General features: G+C 50.4%; 8 protein-coding genes across 8 annotated transcripts; 4 read left to right on the plus strand and 4 right to left on the minus strand.

Moving 5' to 3' along the window:
* Positions 1 to 318: 318 nt before the first annotated feature.
* Positions 319 to 5,078, plus strand: OGAPODRAFT_92275 (uncharacterized protein; the record flags this gene model as incomplete). Its single annotated transcript, XM_018357130.1, has 1 exon — positions 319 to 5,078. One exon carries the CDS (start codon positions 319 to 321, stop codon positions 3,382 to 3,384), a length of 3,066 nt encoding a protein of 1,021 aa, XP_018213497.1. The 3' UTR covers positions 3,385 to 5,078.
* OGAPODRAFT_15435 (aspartic protease) lies at positions 3,278 to 5,078 on the minus strand. Its single transcript, XM_018353729.1, has one exon. The coding sequence runs from the start codon at positions 5,033 to 5,035 to the stop codon at positions 3,428 to 3,430; it is 1,608 nt and encodes a 535-aa protein (XP_018213498.1). The 5' UTR covers positions 5,036 to 5,078; the 3' UTR covers positions 3,278 to 3,427.
* Positions 5,079 to 5,360: 282 nt separating this feature from the next.
* Positions 5,361 to 6,719, minus strand: OGAPODRAFT_15436 (uncharacterized protein). The gene has a single exon (XM_018353730.1). The coding sequence runs from the start codon at positions 6,633 to 6,635 to the stop codon at positions 5,394 to 5,396; it is 1,242 nt and encodes a 413-aa protein (XP_018213499.1). The 5' UTR covers positions 6,636 to 6,719; the 3' UTR covers positions 5,361 to 5,393.
* Positions 6,720 to 7,063: 344 nt separating this feature from the next.
* On the plus strand, positions 7,064 to 8,735 carry OGAPODRAFT_15437 (uncharacterized protein). The gene has a single exon (XM_018353731.1). It carries the CDS (start codon positions 7,085 to 7,087, stop codon positions 8,708 to 8,710), a length of 1,626 nt encoding a protein of 541 aa, XP_018213500.1. The 5' UTR covers positions 7,064 to 7,084; the 3' UTR covers positions 8,711 to 8,735.
* On the minus strand, positions 8,734 to 10,276 carry OGAPODRAFT_74960 (uncharacterized protein). Its single transcript, XM_018355951.1, has one exon. It carries the CDS (start codon positions 10,135 to 10,137, stop codon positions 8,803 to 8,805), a length of 1,335 nt encoding a protein of 444 aa, XP_018213501.1. The 5' UTR covers positions 10,138 to 10,276; the 3' UTR covers positions 8,734 to 8,802.
* A 382-nt stretch (positions 10,277 to 10,658) lies between these two features.
* On the plus strand, positions 10,659 to 12,930 carry OGAPODRAFT_15439 (uncharacterized protein). The gene has a single exon (XM_018353732.1). The coding sequence runs from the start codon at positions 10,691 to 10,693 to the stop codon at positions 12,899 to 12,901; it is 2,211 nt and encodes a 736-aa protein (XP_018213502.1). The 5' UTR covers positions 10,659 to 10,690; the 3' UTR covers positions 12,902 to 12,930.
* A 198-nt stretch (positions 12,931 to 13,128) lies between these two features.
* OGAPODRAFT_74962 (uncharacterized protein) lies at positions 13,129 to 19,527 on the plus strand (the record flags this gene model as incomplete). The annotated part of the gene is made up of 1 exon (XM_018355952.1): positions 13,129 to 19,527. One exon carries the CDS (start codon positions 13,129 to 13,131, stop codon positions 17,497 to 17,499), a length of 4,371 nt encoding a protein of 1,456 aa, XP_018213503.1. The 3' UTR covers positions 17,500 to 19,527.
* Positions 13,298 to 21,721, minus strand: OGAPODRAFT_81325 (uncharacterized protein). Its single transcript, XM_018356509.1, has 5 exons — positions 21,150 to 21,721; positions 20,875 to 20,902; positions 20,726 to 20,801; positions 19,985 to 20,022; positions 13,298 to 19,946 (listed from the first exon to the last, which is right to left on the minus strand). The coding sequence occupies exons 1-5, from the start codon at positions 21,210 to 21,212 to the stop codon at positions 17,533 to 17,535; spliced, it is 2,619 nt and encodes an 872-aa protein (XP_018213504.1). The 5' UTR covers positions 21,213 to 21,721; the 3' UTR covers positions 13,298 to 17,532.
* Positions 21,722 to 21,730: the final 9 nt, after the last annotated feature.

The following is a 21,730-nucleotide window of genomic DNA, read 5'->3' on the forward strand; positions in this document are numbered from 1 at the left end:
AATTCGGGATCTAGAAGTGAAACGGCGCTGAATTCTGCGAGTCTTGAGTGTGCAAAGTCGTTTTCCACCATGGATTTATGGTTGGGAAGAGCCTGATTGGAGGCAGACAGCAAACTCGTTGCCGGGTGCATGTGTTGATAAGAGCCAGTACTAGGTTCACTCATAGCAAAGGTAGCGTGATGCTAGCCAGTAGGTGTTGTTCTGCAAAGAAGCCTGTTGGTACTTCTCAAGCGCTGGCGTGCTACCTTAGTATGGCCACACCTAAGACCGACACCATACACCAAAACGAAGTGATGTTTTTCAAAATGCACGTATTATATGGGTGGCAGTCAAGACCGTGGCCAGGTGCAATCACCAGGCCGACGGACGAGTTTAGCACAGGGACAAAATGGTGCCGCCAGGTCGCACGGCTCTGATGTGCCTGGCAAGGGGTTTGTGTCTGGTGACGCGCGCAGTGACGATCACCAGCGGCCTCTGGGCCGGACAGACTCGTATCCCACGCCGCAGACACACAAACACGGGTCAGTGCTTGGAGGCAAGATCAGCTCGACGCAGCCTTTGGAAGATCTGAAAATAAACGACACTCCTGCGTCTGTGCTCAAAAACTTGAAAAATCCGTTTGACGACTCGCCAGATTCTACCAGTACGCCGGCTCGGCACAAGAATGGGCCTCTGGGCGCGTCTAGGCAGGCTTTCCAAACACCAGCGAGCGCCCAACCTCCGAAAGATTCGGCGTCGATTTTCAAGCAAATGCGAGATCAGCTTCCAGAGGCCCTTGAGTACGATACTGAGGTCGGCCTTGTTCTGGATGGCTATAGCGAGCCGGAAGAGACTGCAGACCATTCCGGTGCTATGTTGAACTTAAATACGGGGTACATTAGCTTGCTGGGCAAGTTCAATGCCGATGTGACTGCAAACACGTCCCCAGACACCCAAATGGATGTCAATATCCACCAGGAAATCAACGACAAGCTGCGGCAGAAAGACATTCTGCAGGACGACGCGGATTACTCATATTTGAACAACTACCACAGACGACATTCTCAGCCCAGCAGCAAGCCGTCTGGACTGCCGAGCTCTACAGAAAACACAGAGCAGCGCGACGTGCAGGTGCCAGGCACCATTGAAAAAAGTCGCGTAGGAATCGCCTCAAATAGCAGTCCACTGACAAGCAAAAGTTGCGGTGAATTGCTCGCTCCCAGTAAAAATAGCCACGATGAGCTGAACGACGAAATCATTAGCTCGCAAAGTGTCTTTTCCCCAATCTCACATCATAGGCCCGCAAATTCGTACCGCACCCAAAAGGAGGAGGTCGGGAACTCCTCGCCGAATATGAACGAGCCGTCGTCACAGGAGGTTAGCGATTTTGAGATAGACGAAAAGGACAATATTAGCGAGACTCTTAGAATCTCCAATTCGCAAACCGACCAGCCAACTACGGCGTCCTCGCTCTCTCAAAAAGAGCTGAAAAAGTCTATCATGCGGCTCTCGCAGAACTCCCAAAGCTCTCAGAGGGAAGATGGCTACGAGTCGTCTCATCCCACTGTCCACATACCATCGCAGGACGAAGGCACACGAGAACTAACCGAGGAAATGGAAGATCCGAACTCGGACGCACAAGCCAACTCGGCTCCCCTTTCTCAGGTCGCCTACACGTCCAGCTTGCTTTTGCGTCCCAAACGCGTACTAGAAAGCAGTCCCAGAAAAGTGTCTCAGCGCAAAGTTGCGAGATCATCCCCTCCAGTGATTGAATTGGATGACAGTTCGACCGATTCTTCCAGGAATCACTCCGACCCGGACGACTCTGACTCAAGCTCTGACGAAAAAGAAGTCAAGGACAGTATGGATGAGACACGGATCAATACCATGCTAGACAGAGACCAAATCGATCTGCTTCTCAGCACGAAAAGAAACTCTCCAGAGCTTCCTTCGCCAGAATTCGAAAACACCAACGATATACAAAGCCAGAACACGTACAGGCCGCCAAATCTCAAAGACACAGACCTCGTGCCCCAATCGCTGACCCAGAACGAGATCTTGAGAACCGATGAGACAGAAAAAAGGTTTCGAAAAGAGGACATTATCTTCCCGCGCTCAGTATGGGTAACGTTCGACAATTTGAAACTGCCCTTGAGCATTAAAGATGTGACGAAATATTACGACGAATCTCATAGCGTACAGTTCTCTGTGTCAGTTGCAAACTCCCAGATGCTCGAAGTAGTGGACTACGTGAAACTGTTTGCTCCTCTTTCGATCTGTGTCGGAGACCACATCAAACTGTTTGCCAACAGAACCAAAGTATACAAAGTAACTGGCTTGCAATACGATCCCAAGATACCCAACGCCGTGTGTTGCATGCGTGGCTTCAACCGTGTATACCTTTGCGAAAAAGGTTCTGTGCCAAATGACGAGTTTAGCGTTCCGTTGGAGGACACCTATCTCACTGCGAATCTTTCAGGAAAGCTAAAATTTAAGATATTTGACGATGAGCAATATTTTCATGAATTCTTGTCAGATTTGCAACAACAAGAGGGCCCAAATGTGCCGAACGCCCTACAAAAGAACTCTCTGCCCTTTGATGGTTGTGTGTTTGTGTTTACCTCTGCGCCACATCAGTCACAAACGAACGAGACAACTAAAGTCAGGGAAATGATTAGGTTCATCGAAAAGCAGGGAGGGCTTATAATCGAAGACGGTTTTCCCAAACTCTTCCACGTAGATGAAGCAGGACTCAAACCTGGCAAGATGCTTGAGCAGCTCAAGTTTGCGGCACTGCTGTCTCCCAAACACGCGAGAACCATGAAATATCTACAGTCGCTGTCTCTAGGATGGCCAATCTTATCGACAGCCTTTGTTGAAGACCTGATATCCAACCCGGACCAACTCAGCAGATGGCAGTCTACGTTCCATAATTACATGCTCCCTGCAGGACACAGCATAATTCGCAACTGCATACTGAGCGCCAATGTGTTTTCTTTCCTACGCAACTTTCACAGCGGGAAGCTCCTCCACGAGCAGACAGGGCTTGTGCGTTTGCTGGACGGGCTGGTCGTTGTTGTTGATCGCAGCAGCTTGCCAGTCAGTGTTAAGGACATTGATTTTCTGCTCAAGGCGCTCGGCTGCCGCGATGTCAGGGTCATACCCGAAATCACCCTCCCAGACGTCGCAGCACTTGGCCACGAGAACCTGTTGCTCACAGATATGGACAAAAAATCTCTGGACGCCCAGGTGTACAAACGACGGCCGAAAAAACAGCGAAGAGACAGTTCTGGTGGGCAGCTGGAAGTTTCTGTGGTTGACTGGGAATGGCTTGTGCAGTGTATCATTGGGGGCACGCGATTCGACCCGGTTTTCCGCTGGAAAGTGTCTTCCTTGCGCAAGTAACATTAAAGCTATCTATCAATTAATGCAGTAGTACTACAACAGTTCAGAGAAAATACACAAAAAGCACCAGAAGAACCAGCAGTGACGGCACTCCCGTGCTCTGGCGGTGGCTGGAAGCCGCGCTTCTGGTAGAGCCGGAATAGGAGCCAGAGGGCGATGGTTCTGCTGAGGTAGACGGGGAGTCAGGTGTGCGCGTAACGTACACTTCGCCGTCAGAAACAAACACCTCCGTGTATTTTGGCAGTTGAGAGGGCTTCAGAGCGTACGCGGTGACAGTCATGGTGATGTCCGAGTAGCTGGAAATGTTATTATAGCGGGCAAGAGGAATGGTCTCCGAGTCCATTGGGTATAAAACGTCTGCCTTGGTATTCGTTTCGTTGTCGCGCACAATGTTGGAGATTGCCAGCGTTCTGTAGTCGTTGTTGACGGCCAGATATATGTTCTTGAGGAAAGGAAGACCTAGCAGAGAGTATCCCAAGGTGTTATCTGGGAGAAATGCCAGGGCACAGGCTTTGTCGCCGCTTTCGAACACTAGGTCCGAGCCGTCGTCGTTCTTCTGCTCGTACATCACGCTACTGATCGGCATCTTCACCACAAGGTCTCCGAGATGGATGTCGATGGTGCCGACAGAGCCAACATCGCAGTTGACAAGCCACACGTCCATGTCGCTGGCGTAGTACGCGTTGAGCTCCAACGCCAGCTCAATGAGCGTCGAGTACGGAATGAAGTTGTACAGCGTCCGCGAGTCCAGAAGAGCAGGTTTCGGGTACGTTCCCGTGGCGTTCTGCTCGGTGAATGTGTCGGGGAACATAACCGAGTCACCGTCGCTAGCTGTGACCCCGATACCGGTTATGGGAACAATCGGCAGCGCATCGGTGTATCCGCCGTTGACAGTGACAAAACGCTGCGTGACATCAACAACAGGGACGAAGTCGTACTGGTAAAAATCGCCGGAAATGCGCGTCGAGGAGACCCCGCCCAATATCAAAACTGGGTCGCTCTTATTTACCGTGCTTGTGACTAGCGAGTACGAGTTGTTTTTGATAAATTCTGCGTCTTTGAAGTAGTCAATGAAACTGACAGAGTATTCGTGGCACGGGATTCCCAAGCCGAGCGCACCCGTGTTCACATTCGAGTCGTTAGCGTACAAAAATCCCACGTCTTGGAAAGCCAGCGAGTGGTTGACAGAAGAGCCGTTTCTGAATGCGTCGTAGAGGGGGAAGTCGAAGCCGTCCATTGCCAAATGCCCCGAGATTTCGATACCGTCGAGGTACGAATACTTCACCCCAGTGGCGTCGGCCTCGCTGTCAACCGCGGTATCGCCAACACCAGAAAAATAAGACCCACTCGAAGAGCTGTTGAGCTCGTAGACACCGAGCGGAGCGCAAGGAGTGGTGTACGCAGGGGGGTCAGTTTCCGAGGTGGAGGAGTCTGCTATGGTGGGGGACGCGCGCTCGGTTGGGCACGCTGTGAAGTTGTCTCCGCCGGGCACCCACAGGTTTGCGTTTCCAACATCTAGCCGTAATTCCAGTGTTTGACGAGGACTTCCTATTTCCACTGTGTAATCAAAAGCTCTGTTGTCTCTGACCTTGAGCATGAAGACCGGTAGCCAGTCGACTGTGGCAGAGGCCGAAGTAGTGTTCTTTGCCATGGCGGCTGTGAGCAAGGCCAAGAACAGCACCTTCAGCAGGAACATGGTCGGAGCTCGTGTGGTATTACAAATAAATTTTCAGTTATTTATAACTATGACGCACGACTCTGAAAAACTGGGCTTCTGTGCAGTTGGTTGGAATCGACAAAAAAAAGTCACCGCCGCGGACATATGCACTGACACGTTTTTCCTGCCGAAAATAATACTGAAAAGCAATTTTAACGGTGTCCATTGTACGGAAAAATAGCCATGCTTGTTTAGAATCTGGCAACTGTTCCCCTTCGGGAAATGCCTCCTTTTGGAGATCTCACACCGTGTACACTAACTATGTCATAAATCTGATAGCTCGTTCAATATTCTACATAGCATATCCCGTAAAAGCGAAAGGGTGGTTTGGCGTGTATGATGAAGTCCACATCGGCTGCGGCTGCGACCGGAACACATACGGCGAGTTCTCCGAGTCCAAAGAGATGTAATCGTCATCGTCGTCCGCCACGGATGGCGGCGATTGCGATGCCACATATCCGCTCTGCACAGGAGGAGCAATCTGGAACGTACCGTATGTCGGCATCGGCAGGGCAATCGCTGTTGCAGCATTGTATCTAGGTCCCTGCGTAAATTGACCACTAATCTGCGGCGATGGAGTAGAGGTCAGTGAAGTCGGAGAATTCATCATCGCTATAGGTGTCTTGGTATGCGTCTGCGCAGCCACGTCGAGCAGCTTCGAGTGCTTTCCGGTCTTCCTTCTTCCTAGCTTGAGCCGGTCGAGGTATTCGCTAGATAGACCAGGACACAACCCCAACTCCAAGTGCCGCTCGACCCAGATTTCGTTGTTCAAAAACTCTTCGCCGCACGCCATACACCAGCCACTGACCCCGGTTCTATCACCAGAACGCACACCCTTGGGGTATTTGAAATGTCTTGCCTTTAAATGTGTTTTGAATGTATCTCTTCTGGAAAATCCGCCGTTGACGTGGCACCTCTGCGACGAGTTACTATCGTAGAATGGACATGTGTACGCCTTCTTGGTAGAGTGTTTCTTGAGATGTCTGGTCAGGTAACCCTTGATCTTGAACTTTGCGTCGCACTCTTTGCATTTGTAAAATTTGGATGAGTCGTTGTTCCCCTGCTCAGCATCAGGAGACGAGTCTGAGGTACAAGACTCGCGCAAAGAGCTTGAGTTCGAGTTGGACGATTTCACGGAGGATACCGGCGACAGCGCAATGAAGTCGTCTGTCTTGACAACAGTGTCTTTGCTTCTCAGGACAGGCGACCCGTTTTCAGACAGCGGAGACAGCTGGTGTTGGTTTTTGTCGACCAGCTGGAACTTAACTTCACCACTACCACTTTTGAAAGAAACATATTGCGAGTCGGAGGTGCTGCATGGCTTCAAATCTTTGGTGGTGAGATTTCTGAAAAGTTGAAACGATGGTGGAAACAAGGTCTCCTTGACGTTGATGGAAGAGTCCAAAAACGGTTGCGCAGGTTTCTTCCTCTGCGGAACGACGGTCTGGACAAGGCTCAGAATCAAAGTGAAAACAGCAGTTATGAACCCCTCAATATAGCCCACCATTCCAGGACTTTTGAAGCGTACATACATTGTTGTGCCTAAATGTGAGAGATGGAGAGTCTTTGTAGTGCGTAATTGGCTTGTCGTGATATTTTGCGTGTGTCTGAATGTTTGGGCAAACGATGGCTTGAATGGAGTAATTTTTTTTTTCTTCGCCATTTTGTGCTGCCACAGCAAAATTGGAACATCCGTGCACCCGGCGTACATGAGGCAGTTGAGAGGGGAACGCAATTTAGCATGGCCACAGGGAGTGATCCCACAGGGGAGTGGGAGTGACCATACTGCTGTCAGCAGCTAGACTCAGCATATTTCGGGACTTGGCGCACATCCTGCTTGGTGGAGTCTCCAAATTTTGAGCTACCTTATCCGCTTACCTCATCAGAACTTTCTCACAGTTGGCATTTTTAGATCTGTCTTAGATGTCTACAGAAGCAACGAACAGCCAAGGCAGGTCTAGAGCAACGTCTCTGTCGGAGAGCATGCCCTCTGCGGTGGATTCCAGAAGACGTAAGAGCTCGCTCAGCGTGATCACCTCGAATTTGGGCTCACCAAAGGAGGCGATCGAATCCGCGTTAGGCAGAACACAGGCCCATCGACGCTCGCACTCTGTCAACTCGCCGCTGCACGCGCGCAGTGCTCAGGGACTCGCGTCTCCTTTACCCGGCCAGGACTTGTTGAACATGGATTCTCTGGCCTCCCCAGCACTGATGAACTCAGGCATCTCAAGCTCCGGAGGCCGACTGAACAGTTTCGCCCGTCAAGACCCGCAAAGCCTTGGAGACGCGCCTGTTTCTCCCTCACGCAGTTTCTTGCTCAATATAAAGAGAGCCTATCCTCACCTGGGCATCACGATGATGTCTATCATCAGCTGGTACGGGTTTTCGCTTAGTATATCCCTCTACAACAGATGGATGTTTTCGAACAAGAATCTGGACTTTTCGTTCCCCATCATCATCACGTCGTTCCACCAGTGCATTCTGTTTCTGCTAAGTATGCTCACACTGGCCATGATTCCGCGTTTTAGACTCAATTACCACTTCCAAACACACTACGCCAGCGAGGCAGAGCATCTGAATTCCGACAACGCCAACTCCAGCGACGAGCTCAACGAGCTGCTGGAGACGAAAAAGCCAGAACAGCTCGATTACAGAATGCCAGTCAGGGAGTATCTCACTAAGATACTTCCCTGCTCCGTGGCCTCGGCCGGAGATATAGGTCTTGGGAACACGGCTTTTCGGTTCATCTCTCTTTCGCTTTATACCATGATCAAGACTTCGTCGCTTGTGTTTGTGCTCCTGTGGGGCGTTCTGTTCAAACTCGAGCGAATGACCTGGAGAATCGTATCGATTGTGCTCATCATGACCATCGGAGTCATCATGATGGTGTGGGGCCAACATGAGGACGATTCCGAGCCTACTCCTATTCCAAACACGCCTGCTGCTGGTCAGATTGTGGCAGATCCGGACGAGGACATGTCATCCCGAATCATGCGCAGATTGCTGAGCAGAGAGACCAAAGCTGCACACTTGATTTTCCTAGGCTCGATTCTTGTTTTGGGATCGGCATGCATGTCTGGTTTAAGATGGGCGCTGACGCAAATCATGCTGAAACGAAATCCACGAACGACTAACCCGATTCTCACGATCTTGTACCTCTCTCCAGCAATGAGTGTGGTGCTATTGATCATGGGCTCTTTGGTTGAAGGACTAAGGTCCTTTGCCAGAAGTCCGATTTGGGAGGAGAAAGGTTTCGGTCTGACCTGCTTGTTGATTTTGATCCCAGGACTACTAGCATTTTTCATGACTCTATCGGAATTTGTGCTGCTTCAGTATGCCACGCTATTAACGCTTTCCATTGCCGGCATTTTCAAGGAGCTGCTTACCATATTCACCTCATGGCTCCTGTTTGGCGACAAGCTTACCTTTGTCAACCTCGTGGGATTGGCCATCACCCTTGCAGATATCGTGTGGTACAATTTCTACCGGTTCGATGAAATCCAAAACGAAACCACCACTAAAAATAAAGTCACGCCGTCACCCTCGTTTGATGTTTTAGAGCACGGGAGACAAAGCAGGGACATCGAGCTCAACGAACTCCGGGAATAATATATAGTGCTTGACTTTTGAATAGAACACACACAACATTAGTCTATCTATGGAGAGCCCAAGATTAATATCTGTGCTACAACAAAGAGCACTCACTTGCGTCTGTCAATAGACTCAAGCTCGTGCTCCTCAGCAACAAATCTTTCTGTGTCCTCGGACGACGCAGCAGAAGCAGGCTTTACCGAAGATTGCTCCAGTCTGTAGAGATTGTACCATGCTATGTCTCCCAGCGTGATCAATATACCCAGCATATTGATCGCATTGAGGTGGTCGCCAAAAATCAGCCAACCAAGGAATATGGTGATGAGCTCCCTGACAATACCGGCAATTGAGAGCGTCAGCAACGGTGCATACTGTAGAATGATAAATTGCGACAGCGTCATGCAAAAAGCCAGGAAACCTGGGAATAAAAGCAACAGGCAGGTCCCCAAAATACCATACGTCTCCCAAACTTGCGATCCAAGAAAGTTGCCTATGCCTTCGACCTGCGAACCCATGATAATCAGCGAGACACACATGGCTGGACTAAGATAGAAGATGGTCAGAATTGGGTTTTTGGTGTACCTGTTGCCACGCAACACGATCTGAGTCAAAGCCCATCTGAGACCAGACATGCAAGATGCAAGCAAAACCAGGAAGCAGCCAATGATGATGGAGGATGCCGTGAGGGTGTCCAGGGCAGCAGAGGCTTTGGACGTAGCACCTGTAACGGAGGACGAGGAAACAAGGGTGCTGCCCGACACCAAAGCGTCGGACTGCTGCTCGTCGTCTCTGACACCCAGATACACAGAAGCTGCTCTTTTCATGAGGTGTCTGACAAATCTGAGCTTCATTTCCCCTGCCTCCTCCTCGACAGCGGAAGGACTGGTCTCATTGGAGGGCTCTCCCTGTCCATACACCATCATCATGACCGAGCCAGTCATAATGAAGGTGATCAAACAGAGCTTCAAGGTGACCTTCTCCAGTCTGAGAAGAAAGCCCCAAAAGAGCGTAAAGATGAGCACTGCAGAAGACTTGAGCATAGTATATAGCGAGATGGTGATATACTTCAAAGAAGAGTTTCCCAGGCCAATATCTCCTGCGGAAGCCAGCGCACACGGCAGGATCTTGGTGATATACACTTTCGGGTTGATGAAGTAGCTGAGATTTTCAGAGGAGGAGATGCCTTTGGAGGGATCGACGTAGTTCAGTCTGAATTTCGGCCAAAAAGTGAGCGTCAAACAACTGAGCCAAAACAACACGAATTGGTGACAGGCTGTAATGATCACAGGGAACTTGAAGTTTAAAGTAGGGTCTGAGAACATCCATTTGTTGTAAAGCGAGATGAGCAAGCTAAACGAGAACCACGAAGCTATTGCCGCAAAAATGATTCCAATGTTTGGAACCTTCTGCTTCAATTCCGCGTATGACCTGGGGATTTGGACCATGACAAAGAAGGATTGATGAAATTTTTGACCTAGCTGTTCGTATATTTATTGTGACACGCACACGACTTTGGGTAGCGGCTGAGACTCGGATTTGTGCGGACATCTAGCTACTTCAGTCTCCGAGAGGACCAGAAACGCACTGACCAACGACAGAAGCTCCAGTAGACTCATTTTCGTTATATTCCAACACTTACCTTCATTACGGAAAAAATCACATGAGTTACTCGCTTTAAGTGAAAGCTTAAAAAAGGCAGATAAGGAAACACAGGGGCAGGTAAAAAAAATACACTTTATCTTGGCAAGAAGTAGCCCGTGTACGGGTGAGACGCGGCTCCCGTGGATGGTGTCAGGGTTGGCTCGGTAAAAGTTTTCAATTTTTATTTTTTTGTGGGCACGGGTGTAGTAGGAATAAAATCAGATGATTTTAAAGTATCGTACGATTTTTTGACCCCTTAATAAACAGCTTAACAATATGGCATTTTCTATGACCCAAATTATCTGTTTACTGGAAAAATACTTATAACCAGTTCCTTCTATCTGCGTGCTTTCCAAAATGTCACTTTTCGACTTCGACGCCTACAATGGTGCCATATCGTCCTTGAACAAAAGAACATCCGTTTCGCGGTCTATGGATGACGACTACCCCTACTCTGATCTGAATTTTGCCGATCTGAACGATGTGATGAGCAGTTACAACTCTAGTGGGATGTCCCCGTACTCCAGCGGTTCGTCTCCCGACAACATGTTTCCAGTGACGTTTGACCCTCAAAGCTATGACGAGAGCAATGACATGATGATGAAATCCGAGTCCACCAGCACTGTGACTGCCAACACTGGAGAACTTCCGTCGCTGTCCACAACAAGAACAGGTTCGACACAAAGCGACCCGGTTGTGAAGCTGGAAGATGAAGATATCGCCGTGCTGAAGCGCAGGAAGCAGCCTAGCTCGAAGATAATTGACCATCCAATCTCGAAAGGCAAGAAGTTCAAATCACCTCATAACCTAATTGAGAAAAAATATAGAACTAACATCAACACCAAGATTGTTGAGCTGCGGAACTGTGTCCCGACACTACGTATTCTAGTGGCGAAGGAGAACAACCACCACACGAATTCCACAGTGAAAGATGATGAATATGTTGATGATTACGAAGGAGACGGGTACACGGATGACGAAGAGAAGCTGGACGGACTACAGCCCGCCAGGAAACTGAACAAGGCAACCATATTATCCAAAGCTGCTGAGTACATCAAGCATCTTGAATGGAAGCACGAAGTCTTGAAACGGAAAAATGAGCAGTTGACACGCATGCTTAAAAACGCAAATGTGGAGATTGACCTGACCGAATCTCCTGAAGAAACGTTTAATCCCTCATACAGTGGCTCCAGTCACAATTCCTCGCCTTCACAATATTCGAATTCTTCTCCAAACACCAACTCTGAAGGCTCAATGCCCTTGTCGAACAAAGTGTTGCTCGGTGGAATGACATGCATGTTGGGAGCATCCGCCTTCGACGATATGTCGGCCGGCGTTGGAGATAGAAAAAGTTTGTTTTCCATTCCTATCTTTGCATTTTCGACTGCTTCGTCGTCAACTTCGTTTAACTCATCTTTGTTGAGGCCTTTCTGGGGAGTCTCCAAGCTGCTCCTCTGCATTGCCATGTTTTATCTTTACATCTTGACTCCGCTCTTGGGAACGGAGAAAAAGCAGTTTCGTCCCGTCAAGACGTACAATCGTCTGACGAATATGACTGCTGCAGATGTCGAGCACTTGCTGAAATCTTCAGATGCTTCAAAGCTTTATCTGGGGCTTCTTGGTTTGCTTCACATGGAGTCTAACGAGACAACCTTGTTCATGAAATGTCTTTACATGAAGAAGTGTGGCGAGCTTGCAGGCACGGCTCTTTTTGGACGTCAAATATTCGACCGTTGGGGGAAGTACTATTTCAACCAGTCGAAAAGTTTAGCAAAGGATCCTAGACTTTGTCTGCTGTTGCAGAACACCGCATACGAAGAATTGCCTATTATGCCCTTGAAACAATATGAACAGTATGATTTCATTACGCAAATTCTCCGCTCGCTTGCAGACTCTCTTTTCGAGGAGTCGCTCATGAAAATGGTTTGGTTCCATGCATTGAACCGCAAATACCAGGAAGACAAACAAGATACTCTGGAGCTTGAGCTCACAGCTACCAAGGTCCAAACTACACGCTTATTACAGCGCTGCGCCGATATCTCCAAAATCCTCGATCAACCAACTTCTCGGTGCTCCATCATCAAATTTCTGCTAAAGCCCACCGAGGACAACCTCAAAGAGGCTTTCGAGAACCCACAAGCAGACCGCGACATTGTTGTTGGTCTTGTCTGCTGTGTGCTGAAGTACCAACTGCTCAATTGCGCAGACCAGTACGAATTGCTGGTTGAGTGGTTCGGCAAGCTCCAGCTCCCAAAGTTCAGCAACGGAGTCTGCATGTCGTTATTTGAGTTCGTCGCCGTTCTCAATGTTTTAGAGCTGACCACGCCAGACCTTCTCCAGAAACTTAACGAGTTCGACAACGACGAGGCGGAGAAGGAAAGCCATATGGATGCAGACGTGAACCATGCTCCGCGTTCGATCATCTCCAAATTGAACTTCAGACTACTTAACGTCGTGGCAAACATGCGCATATTTGCCGGAAGCGACAAGCTCGGAGCTTCGATCGAGGCAAAGGATCAATTGGTTGATCTTCTAGTTGGACTGATCAAAGAGCTCAACGGATGCTAACACTCTTCAATTTATAGCTTATATATATAACACCTCCTGTCAGAAAACCGTACACCACGTTTTTCCGGCACTCAAATCGTTCGCGAATTTCTGGACAGCTAATAAATCCATCACCGCATAAGTTTGCACTAACCCAAGGCAGTGGAACATTCAAGCATCCATAGTTGTACTATAGTTCTGTTTCGGATTGTGCTACTCCAGTGATACATTTTCCAAAAGCCTTAAAGATGTATCCCTACGGTAACCAACAGTATGGCACTGGATATCCGCAGGCCACCGGATATAACAACTGGCCCTCCCAGCAGCAGCAATACATGCAGCCGTCCCTACAAACACAGCCTACTGGATTTGGATTCCAGTCCCAGGCCACCGGGTGGAATCAACAGCCACAACAGTGGAACAGTCAATTCCAGCCCCAACAGAACTGGCAGTTTCAGCAGCCCCAACAACAGCCCCAACAACAGTCTCAGCAACAGCCTCAGCAGCAGCCTCAGCAGCAGGCTTACCAAAGACAGGATTTCCAGGCGGGATATCAAGGCGGACTTCAGCCAATGGCTGCCCAGGCAACCGGGTACCAGCCCTCGTTGGCGACCCAGCAGACAGGGTTTCAGCCATTGACTGCCACCCAGACCGGGTTCCAGCCACGGACGTCTTTTGGAGGCAACCAGCCAATCCAAAACAGCTGGCAATCTCAAACTGGTGTGTCCGGTTTGCAGCCGCAACAGACTGGTTTCACTTCTTCGTTGGTGACAAGCTCGGAAAACGAAAACAAGGATATCAAAATCCCCAATATCAGACTCTCGTTCATCACTGCAAAGGAACAGGAGCGGTTCGAGCACGTTTTCCGGGTGAACGTTCCTAGGGGAGAGAACTCGATCGATGGCCAGACCGCAAAAAAAATCATGATGCAATCTGGTCTGAGCGCCACGAAGCTGGCGGATATCTGGGCTTTGGCCGACACCACTCGCTCAGGACGACTGCTCTTTCCCGAGTTTGCATTGGCGCTGCACCTGTGCAACATTGCTTCAAAGGGAGAGCAGGTGCCATACGAGCTGCCACTGAAAATTAAAAACGAGGTCAGCAGCTTTGTCGACGCAATTAACTTTTCCGTCAACGACTCGGCTCCTCAGCAGTCGTTCAACCAGATGCTCTTTAGCCAGCCAACAGGCATCCAGTCATTCCCGCAGACCAGTTTCCAGTCGCAACCATTGCAGCCTCAAGCCACTGGTCTCAGACCGCAACAGACAGGCTTTGGTGTGCAGACCGGTATCCAGCCGCAGCAGACTCAAGGCATGTTTGGCTTACAGCCTCAGAGAACCGGTTTCACGCAACAGCAGACGGGCCTGCAGCCCCAGCGCACCGGACTCAACTTGCAACCGCAACAAACTGGGTTCAATTTGCAGTCCCAGCAGACGGGCTTTGGCTTGCAACCACAGCAGACCGGAGCTCCTCTGCAGGCCCAGAAGACGGGCACTTTTATTCCATTGACTGCGCAGCAGACCAGTGGTCTCGTGCCAGTTGGTTCACAGAATACAGCAGGGCTCCAGCCCCAAACGACCGGCGTTATGCCGCAAAGAACAGGCGGTTTTGCTCCTCAACAAACGGGCCTGTTGTCACAAGCTACAGGCTTCAATTCTCAGCAACCAGGACTAATGCCGCAACCTACTGGTCTGACTGCCATGCCTACAGGAAAACCTGGCCAGTGGGGCTTTGTTTCCGCGCCAACTGGTGGTCTGCCAGGTCTGGACATGATGCAGTCACACTTTATGCCTAACGCCTCCTCCCAGACTCACCATTTGACGAACGCCATGGGCGGAAATGCTGCCTCCAACGTCACGTGGGCAATAACTAAACAGGAGAAACTCATCTACGACAACATTTTCAAGAAGTGGGACACCGACAGAAAGGGCTATGTCGAAGGAAGCACGGCAATCACTGTTTTCGGGAAGTCTGGCCTGAATAGACAGGAGCTGGAGAAAATCTGGACGCTTGCTGATTCTGGCAACAGAGGCAAGCTGAACAAGGACGAGTTCGCGGTGGCTATGCATCTGATCTACAGACGTTTGAACGGCTTTGACATTCCAGACGTCCTGCCTCCTGAACTAGTTCCTCCTTCCTCGAAATTACTACTCGAGAGTATGAATCAGATCAAGGGCAAGCTTATGGAAGACTCTATATCGAGCAGGCCAAAGCCTATTTCCTCGTCAAGCACATTCGACGGTACCAGGTACAAAAATGACGACGATGCCATCGGGTATGTTAGCAACGCAAGACATAGAAGCTCAAAGAAGAAATCGGACGAAAAAACAGACAATCAGTTGACTATCGAAGAGCTGAGAAAGAAAGTGCACGAGAAAAAGATTCTTTTGGATGCCATTGACGCAGCTGATGAGGATATTGCCAATGACTACGGAAGACAGAAAACTGTCAATGAAATTGATATGCTCAAGGTTAAAATTAGAGCTGCGCAGGACAAATTGAACGCTGCAGGGTTGGACGCCGGGTCTTCCATTCAGGAAAAGCAAAAGCTGTCTAAAGAGCTGAATAGATTGACCGACCGGGTTCCTAAGCTTGTTTCTGAGCTCAGCTCGATTGACGAGAAGATCAAGAATGCCAAAATCGAAATTGCCAGGCTCAAAATCCACAAGGAAAATCCTTCTGGTATTCAAATCAAGGGAACGGGTCGCAATGGCGAAGTGACAGAGGCAGACAAGCGCATAGCCAAGCAGAAAGCAATGCTGCAAGCCAAAATGGCCGCCCTGACTGGAAAGCCTGCTCCGAACCTCGACCAGTTCGAGGCTAACGAGGCTAGACTCTCTCAGGACATAGACCGTATTACGAACGAGACTCAGCAACAGCAATCCATGGTTAAGGACATTGCTGGCTCGATCAACCAGTTGGTGAACGACATTTCCAGCTCGCTGCATCTGACCAACTCTGCTCAAGTCGGCTATTCCAAGTGGGAGCTTGGAAACGACATTCAGAGTAGCGATGTGAAAACGTTTATTCGAGAGCTGAACGCCTCAAAACCATCACCAAAGCCAAAGGATTCGCAGCAACTAGCCGTTCATGCTCCTTCTGTTGCGCCGGTCACACACGAATCTGTGTCTCGCTCGTCCACCCCATCTCAGTCTCCGGATAGTCTTGAGTCTCGGGCTCAACAGTTCAAAGAGCAGGCCCGGCGCAAGATGGAGGAAAAGCTGGCAAAGCTGGGAATCAAGGGTTCGCTGAGGAGAAGTGGTGAATCTGTGCAGGACTCTGGTTCAGAGACTTCAGCTGCATCTGTGCCTCCCCAAGCTCCTGTTGAACCAAAACAGGAGGCCCCAGCAGAGCCAGCAAAACCAAGTGTTCCTAAGCAAGCACCAGCTCCGCCAGCTCCGCGCCAAGTGTCCAACTCTCATCCAGCAAAGGAAGAAGATTCGTCGGACGACGACGACGCTGAGGAAGAGGAATTGAAGAGGCTTATTGCCGAGAAAAAAGCAATGGAAGCCAAAGAGCGCGAGCGGAAACTAAAGAAGAAGCAGGATAGAGAAGCTCGTCTGGCCAAGCTCAGAGCAGAAATGGAGGAGCTCAAGAAAAAGGAAGCGCGCGGTGAGAGCAGCGACGAAGACGAGTTGGAGGATTCACAGGCCAATCGGGAAGCTGTTCCTCCGCCCTCTGCTGGAGAGCCAGCAAAGGCCCCAGAGCCTGTGTCTGCAGCTTCTGTGACCTCGGCCCACAGCAACAACCCATTCGCGAAAATGGCTGCTCCTGTGGAAGAGTCAGAGCCTAAGCCGAAGAGCAATAATCCATTCTTCAAGCCGCAGCTCACCTCCGAGTCAAGTTACGATGCCGATAGACTCAAGGCCCAGAGAGAGGCGCAAAGAGGTAAAAGTCTAAGCGATGACGGATGGTCCGACTCGGACAAGGAGGACGAGGACGAGGACGAAATGCCTGCTGCCTCGAAACAGGCCGAACTGGCCTCAATGCTTTTTGGCGGGGGCGTGAAGTCTTCGTCGTCGACAGTGAATGAACACTCTGCGCCGCAGACCGAGCAACACAAGCCTGTGGAACAGACAGAGGCTGAGCGGCCTGCTGAACACAATTCTTCTCCAGCAACGGCAGAAACTGACACGGAAACAGTTCCTTCTGTTCCTGCAGCTCTGCCGGTGGACAAGCCACTAGTTGAGGAAATTCCACCCGTTCCGGCTGCTCCGCCAATTCCCCAGGCCCCGGTTTCTTCTCCGGAATCAGATAGTTCCGAAGATGATAGCTTTGAGGAGGCTCCTGCTGCTCCGGACTCTTCTGACGACTCTGAGGCCATAAAGGCTCCACCCGTGCCTTCTGCACCAGCGCCCCCAGCGCCCCCAGCATCTGTGGACGCTCCACCAATGCCGGCTTCTGTTGCTCCTCCGCCACCGCCAGCGCCCGCTCCACCAGCCCCGCCAGCCCCGCCAGCTCCTGCCCTGGCTAACGGCGCAGCGAACGGCGCAGTCACCGAAACAGCCCCCATCTCAGCGTTGCTGGGCGAAATTACGCTCGGCAAGCAGCTGCGAAAGGTGGACGACTCCCAGAAACACATTGTTGAAGGAGGCACTGTTGGAAAAGTACTAGACTGATCTATAAATGCATTTATATGATTGTAAACTAGCTCAGAAAATACCGAACCTGCTTCCCAGCGAAACAGTATCTTTTTTATCTATGGCTGGAGCCGACGAGCTCGTTTCGACTTTTCCGGTAATCTGCTTGTGAAGATGTTTAAGGAAATCAGCATACGACCACACAAGGTCGCCCGAGCGGTCCTCATAGAGAAGCTCTAAAAATTCAGCTTCGTTTGCGTCTGTTTTGAACCGACAGATCTGGACAGGGAAGAAGTCCACGTTGAGATAGTGCTTGCCCAAAAACTTGACCAGGTTGCGCACTTGCAATGAGATATGGGTATCAAGAACGGGCAACTGCGAGGTCAGAGGGTCCAGCTGGCTCAGAGAAGTGACATGCTCCCCAAAGAGATCTTGTAGCAGGAGCGGATTAACGTCAGTGTGGAACCAGAGGAATAGTGACTTGCCGTTGAACACGAGATACGCTCCGCCCATCTCGAGGTTTGCCTGGCTCAATCCAACGGTCTTTGGAGTGGAGAAAAATCCAGTTTGCTCGTCAAAGAGGCATTCGGAGTCGTCTAGGTCGTGCAGACTGACCATCACGGGATAGAGATAAACGGACAGTTTTTCAGGCGTGCTATTTGCGAGGTCGAACAGACTCTCGACGCGGAGGTCGGGGTTGCCCGTGCGTTCTCTCAAAGCTTTGGTTTTCAGCGCAGACAATAAAAACATCGGGAACGTGCGCAGCCCGTGGGGCAAAACAAGCTGACCAGGAGAAGAGTTGTTCTTGGCAACGTAGAGCTTGTACATTGCGTTGATGTCAGCCAGCTGAATGTTGAGGTAACTGCGCAGTGCGGCAAAGCTGATGTTTGGCAATCTGCTCAGGCTCTCTCTGAGCACAAGGTTCAAAACAGCGTCCTGGTCAGAGAACGAGAAAACATCGGCTACGCGTTCCGTCACCGACATAATGCAGTTGATGACACGCACTTTCCTAATGCCGTCCGCAGATGTGTAGAGCAGCGCAGCCTGGAAATGTGAGTCCTTCTTGGTGTCCAGCTTTCCGTCATAGACGAAATCGCAGGCAATACTAGTCTGGCTATGGCATATAGGCAAATACGGCACGTCTGGCTGGCCCGAGGTGTGGAATCCACCATAGTATTTGTTCACCTGCAGTCCGTTCGAACAGCGCACCTTCAGCTGGCCCTGGTATCCGCACGCGTCCGCCACCAGATGCTTGACAGTGTACATGAGATCTGCCTCGTCGCGGTCGAGATTAAAGCTGTGCCAGGTCTTGACTGACCCGCCGGACTTTATAGGAATGAGTCCGGCGTTGGCCATGTCAACAGGCGTGTGCGCGCCGTTCAGGAGATGCAGGCCAATGTTCAATTTGACATATTCTTTCAGCAGGTCCTGATAAAATTTGCTTCCTGCAGTTATCACCTCTTTGTCATAGTCGGGAGTAGTTTTTTGCGCAGGCAGCTTGACGGCAAGCGAGCCTGGTCCCCATGAGGGTAGGCCCGAAAGGAAGGTGATCACTTGGCCACCATCGACGTCCTGGAGGATGGTTTTGGCGGCTAACAGTGCAGCGCCGTATGCTGGCTCGGGACCAGAATAGTCGGTCAGCTGTTCGATGGTGCTCAGGGTGGCCTCGATGATGGCGCAGGAGTCTATCGGATCGGCGAGTATGCCGTCATAGAAGGGCAGAAACGGATCATCCAGGTCGCCCACCACCGATACAGTGGTCTGCTGCAAACTTGGGGCCAGGTTGTAGAAATATAATTTATTGGCGAATCCAACAATCGATACCTTGGAGCCCTTTGGGAGGTTGGACTGACCATTCAAGTACAGAGCCATTCTGATAGCAGAGCAGGCTGCCACATGGAACTTTGATCGAATAGCCTCGTAACTGAGGTCGATAAGGAACACGTGGTGGAGCGGATGAGAGTCCTTTTCATCGAAATTGTAGTCTTTGGGCACAATCAGGTCGTACACGCCAGAATGCAGTTCGGGACGCACGTAGTAGTCCGACCTGACACCGTTGGCATCGATCTGACTGACATATTCTTGTGGAACAGGGCTGGAAAACGTGCAGATGTTGCAGATCATATTGTATCCTCCGTGCTGCATGGCCGGGTTGATGTAAGCTCTGCACCGTCTGCACCGAGGAACCGAGGACATTTCGCGGAAGTCGACCTGCGGAACAGGCTTCTCTCCAGACGCGATCGGGGCAAAGGGGGTGAGGACCAGGCCCAGCGGGATCTTGGTTTGTTGTCTCAATTTCTCGGAGCTAGGGACGCTGTAGAGTGTCATTCTCGCAAATTTGGGAGATGCATTGCCCTGGTCGATGGCCGTGTACTGTGTTCCTGCGAGTGGAGGCGATACATTTTCGAACGTCAAAAAATCAGACTCCTTGTACGTGTAATCTAGCTGGTACCTGATGCTGGGGATGGAGAGATCGTCTGTGGCTGCTGCGTCCAGTGCGACGTCAGGCCTCTGTGGCTGGTACTGGCTGGTCTGAAGGTGATGCTGAGCGGGCACGGCCACCTGCTGGGGCATCGTAGGGCCCGGCGCTCCTGGCTCGGTAGCTTGGCCGTAGTAGTGAGGAGCCTGCATGCCTGGGCTCATTGCAGCCGCGTTAGGGTCAAAGCCAGAGTCCACATGATCGTCCCTGATGTAGTCTGGGACTAGCTGGTGATGCACATGGTTGGTCTTTTTCTTTCTAGCGCCTTTCAAAGAAAGATTGTCCAGTTGAGTGACTGTTTCCTGATATTGGTTCATCACAAATATGGCACGAATTTTCTTCGTTGTTATTTTTTTTTCTTTGGATCGCGCTCGAGAGTAAACACATAAAAATGGGGGTCACTGGATTACTGCCGGCGCTCAAATCTATCCAGGAAATCAGCCATTTGGAGAAGTACAGGGGCAAAACACTGGCCATTGACACGTATTCGTGGCTGCACAAGGCGATCTACGGCTGTGCCATGGAGATCGTGCTGGAAAAACCTACAAGAGCGTACCTGAACTACATGAATAGACGACTAGACATGCTGGCGCATTACGGCATTACTCCGTACATGGTTCTGGACGGGGACTACTTGCCCACAAAGGCGAATACGGAAAAAGAGCGCGAGGCGCGCAGACAGGAGTACAAACGGCTGGGTCTTGAGGCCCTACGCGCAAACAAACGTTCTGAGGCATACAACTACTTTAATAAGGCGTGTGATATCACGCCACAAATAGCTAAAACTGTGATAGAGGAACTGAAAAGCAGAAATATCCAATACGTGGTTGCCCCGTACGAGGCAGACGCACAGATGGTGTATCTGGAGAAACATGGTATCGTGCAGGGAATCATCTCTGAGGACTCGGATCTTTTGATTTTTGGGTGCCAAAGACTTATCACGAAGCTGGACGACTCCGGATCCTGTATAGAGGTGCGGAGAGATAAGTTCAAGGACTGTCGGGAATCTGCAATTGGTCTTTTTTCCAATGAGCAGTTGAAGCTGATGGCTATTGTCAGCGGATGCGACTATACGAAAGGAATCCCTAATGTTGGAATGCAGCGTGCAATTAGCCTTGTGCACAGGTACTCGACAATTGGAAGGCTTCTGCAAGCAGTCCGGTACGAGGGAAAGCTGAAAGTCCCTGTCGAGTTCGAAACGGAGTATTACCGTGCTATCACTGCCTTCAACCATCAGGTTGTTTTCGACCCTCGAACGCAGAAACCCGTGCATTTGAACCCGTTGTCCCCGGAAGACGATATCCTCGAGGTTGAACGGTGTGCAGGGAAAATGCACAACCACGAACTTCACCGGAAAATTGCCATAGGCGAGCTGGATCCAATAACAAAGCTCCCCTTGTCGGGCCGCGAAGCCTCTAGTACCCGGCCTAACATCGCTCCCAAAGCGCAAATCACCACAAAAGAACAATCCAGAACAATCGATGCCTTGCTCCAAGTCAAAAGCAAGCCTGTGGTGCGGTCTGCGTCAGAGCCAAAGGCCCGCAAGTCTGCTATCAGAACCATCGACCATTTCATGTCTGTCCAGACATCCAACATGAAGCGGCGCAGATTACTTTTTGACTCACAAGATTCTGGGTCCGAAACCAGCACATATTTCACTCGATCTACTGCATCTACACTCACAGAGGACACGCTGAGCGTGTTTAGCGAACAAAATTCCAGTGACTACAACATAACAGACCCAGACGAAGACGACGAGCCAGTTGTCCAGGTGTCTGTCACGCACAAACA

Source organism: Ogataea polymorpha, assembly GCF_001664045.1.
Source record: "Ogataea polymorpha strain NCYC 495 leu1.1 chromosome Unknown OGAPOscaffold_1, whole genome shotgun sequence".
NCBI lineage: Eukaryota > Fungi > Ascomycota > Pichiomycetes > Pichiales > Pichiaceae > Ogataea > Ogataea polymorpha.